The sequence below is a fragment of the Hippocampus comes genome, unplaced genomic scaffold (assembly GCF_001891065.2).
Source record: "Hippocampus comes isolate QL1 unplaced genomic scaffold, H_comes_QL1_v1.1 scaffold60, whole genome shotgun sequence".
In the NCBI taxonomy this organism is placed as follows: Eukaryota; Metazoa; Chordata; class Actinopteri; order Syngnathiformes; family Syngnathidae; genus Hippocampus; species Hippocampus comes.
In genome coordinates, this window is record NW_017805483.1 from 1,243,655 (window position 1) to 1,246,754 (window position 3,100).

A 3,100-nucleotide genomic window follows, 5' to 3' on the forward strand; every position below is an offset into this window, starting at 1 on the left:
CTTTTTAGTCACTTTGTCCAACATCACTCAACTGGTCCTGAGTCACAACAAGCTGACAGGTAAGCCATGTAAAAAATATTTTATTTGTTTAATGCAGTGTAAATGTATTTTTTAATGCCATGGTACGTTTTACCAATGCTGAGTGTTTTTTTTTTTTTTTAATTCTATCTTTTTCTTGCTTACTGGATATACCAGAAAATCCCTTGTATAATATGCACCTCATCGCGTCGGAGCCAAGGGAATTTGATTTGAGCCTTTGTGTCCCAATTAAATATAGTGGGACCTCTACTTATGAATGTCTCTTCATGTGAAATTTTCAATTTACGAAATATTTCCTCTAGTTACGAAAGAAATTTCAAGATACGGAAGGTAAAAATACAGTATCGGCTGCTGCTCACAGCTCCAAGTTTCCTGAACGCAACATACGTATAGCTGCTCTGCCATTGGCTATTCCCGAGCATCTTCCTGGCAGCCCATTGGCTAAGAGGGACCTCGACCGAATGTGTCTATGTGTGTAGATAGATTAAATAGATAGATATGTGTCAGCATTTTATGACTGGTGCGACTTATGCTCAGGCGTGACTTATAGTCTGGAAAATACGGTATTATGGGTATGTAATTTATGTCATTTATTTGGGGCGTCATGGCTCAGTGGTAGAGTGATCGACTCCCATCCCAGAGGTTGGGGCTTCAATCCCCTCCCGTGTCAAAGTGTCTTTGAGCAAGATACCACCAGTTGCCCCTGATGCTGGGTCATCAGTAAGTCAATGAGGAAAACTGTGTAAAGCGCTATGTAAGTGACAGCCCATGGACGCAAATTTTATTTGTGTTCGTGCTCTGTCCACTCAAAATAATGTATTGTACCACATTCAAAATATTGAGATTTATGATATGATATTTATAATTGACTTTCTCCTTGAACAGGTTTTAGAATGAAGGACATGTCTGTGACCTAGAATGTTCATTTGCCTTTCTCATATTTTGTAGTGGTGCCTCCGAACATCTCAGAGCTGAAAAATTTGGAGGTTCTCAACATGTTCAACAACCAAATTGAAGAGCTACCAACTCAAATTAGCAGTCTTCAGAAATTGAAACACCTTAACCTCGGGTACGTTACACATGCATGTTTCTTACAATAGTTCCTCTTTTTATTGAATATGTCCCTGCCTCATTTGCACCAGATTCCTAATTATTTAAAAAAATGGTTATGTCATTTTATGTGACGACGTTCTCATCATCATGTGGTTGATGCAATAATTTAATTAAAGTGAATTCTGATTCCATTATTCTGGAGTCATGATTAGTTCATGTCATTTAAGAGTTTGCAGATTAAAAAAAAAAATCCAACGACATGCTAACAGTGTCCTGTGGTCATGTTCTTGACAAAAGGTTAAAAATATGGAAATTCAGACAAATCGTTCTGAAAGGAAATTCCAGTAGGTTGGCGACTCTGGAAAGATGTCTTGAATGCACCCATTCAAGTGAATGGACCCAGTGAGGTACATGCAAAAATTTTCACCACAAACTTCAGCAGTTCATCCACAGGTCCCATAAAATCCACATAATACACAACTGTCAATCAACCTTAAACATATTTTTTTTCTCTGTACCCATGTATACTACGGTACCCTGATTTTCTGGTAAGTTTTTGTTTTATGGTGCTTTATAAACACAGTTGAGTTGAGTTGAAATAATATGAACATCTAATTATCAATGCCGAAACCTCAAAGAAACGCAACTCATCACACTGTGGAGCGCATTGGATGATGGGGCTCGAGGAAAAAAGACTGCCATAGTCATGTGCCAGTGCAACCTGTTGATTCCCTGCGCTAGGAGGAGAGGCTTGCCTTGTTGGTGCCTCACCTGTTCTTTTTTCCTGTGTTCAAACAGGAAAATGTGAATAAAATTTAGCAAAGTCAGTGTCAGTACTGTCTGTTGATGCTTCTTTGTATGTGTAGTTTAAAAAAAAAAAAAAAAATGTTTGAATTTTGTGCACAGAATGAACCGCCTTTACAACTTACCCAGAGGGTTTGGTTCTTTGCCAGCACTTGAAGTTTTGGACCTCACCTATAATAACCTGAGTCAAAATTCGCTGCCTGGAAACTTCTTCTATCTCAGTGAGTGAATACACACGCAAACACAAACATATGTCACGAGGAGACACCGTATTTTTTTGGGGTGTAATGATATGTTTTTTGACCAATACAATATGTATCCATGTAAGGCCCAACATTTCAACACAAAGGGATATATTGCAATTTTTTTTTTTTTTTTTTAACGATACGCTTGGATACGTTAAAGGCGATTTCTATATGATATTTCGATATGGTTATTTTGATACAATAATCATGGCTTTCCTGTAAATAAACATACATTAAACTTAACTTGAAATAAACAGTAGACATTTTTTTTCATTGGATTTTATTTTAAGACCTCCCACTGTATTTTTGGCAATCCCCCTCACTTCAATAAAGTTGTACTTGACAATTAACGGTGATGCTTGTATTGCAGCAACTCTTCGCGCTCTATATCTGAGTGACAATGACTTTGAAGTCCTGCCGGCTGACATTGGAAAGATGACCAAGCTGCAAATAGTAAGTTAAATGGCAAAATCAATGCTGTGAAACTTTCGCTTATTGAGTGACACCATTGAACAGCCTGGGAATTTGTGGGTTTGTAAAACTACGCTTAATGAGTCGCCAATTGGTGGTAACTACTTTTACTGCGATTTACATAAATCACAGGTGAACAGTGTTGCAATGTGGCAAATGTAGCGACCAATTAAAAATGTTCTCATAAATCATAAATGTCAGATCAAATGATCTTTGAAAACAAAAAAGGCATTTCTGATTGCAAAGCGAGATGCAGGTCGTCGCTTACCAATTTTACATTCAACGGGTCCGAACATGTCATTTACAATGGCTTTGCAGGCGGAAAGTATGAATTGCTCTGCCATTTTTTTGATTTAGCCACTTACTTCCAAGGCTCTCTCGTTTACCTTTGCGGTTTTTCTCATGCACGTTGCTTGTTTCTCCGTGTGTTCACGCAGGCGAACAAAATACTCCACATTGTTGTTTCGAAGGGAAGGGTGTTTTGTTTG

General features: G+C 38.0%; 1 protein-coding gene across 1 annotated transcript in view; it reads left to right on the forward strand.

Moving 5' to 3' along the window:
* LOC109519507 (ras suppressor protein 1-like) overlaps nt 1-2,618 on the forward strand; it is an 8,913-nt gene extending 6,295 nt beyond the window's left edge. Inside the window, exon 6 of the mRNA XM_019876078.1 lies at nt 2,512-2,618. Coding sequence (XP_019731637.1) covers nt 2,512-2,603 — 92 coding nt within the window. The 3' untranslated portion in view covers nt 2,604-2,618. The remainder of the gene's footprint in view (nt 1-2,511) is intronic.
* Nucleotides 2,619-3,100: the final 482 nt, after the last annotated feature.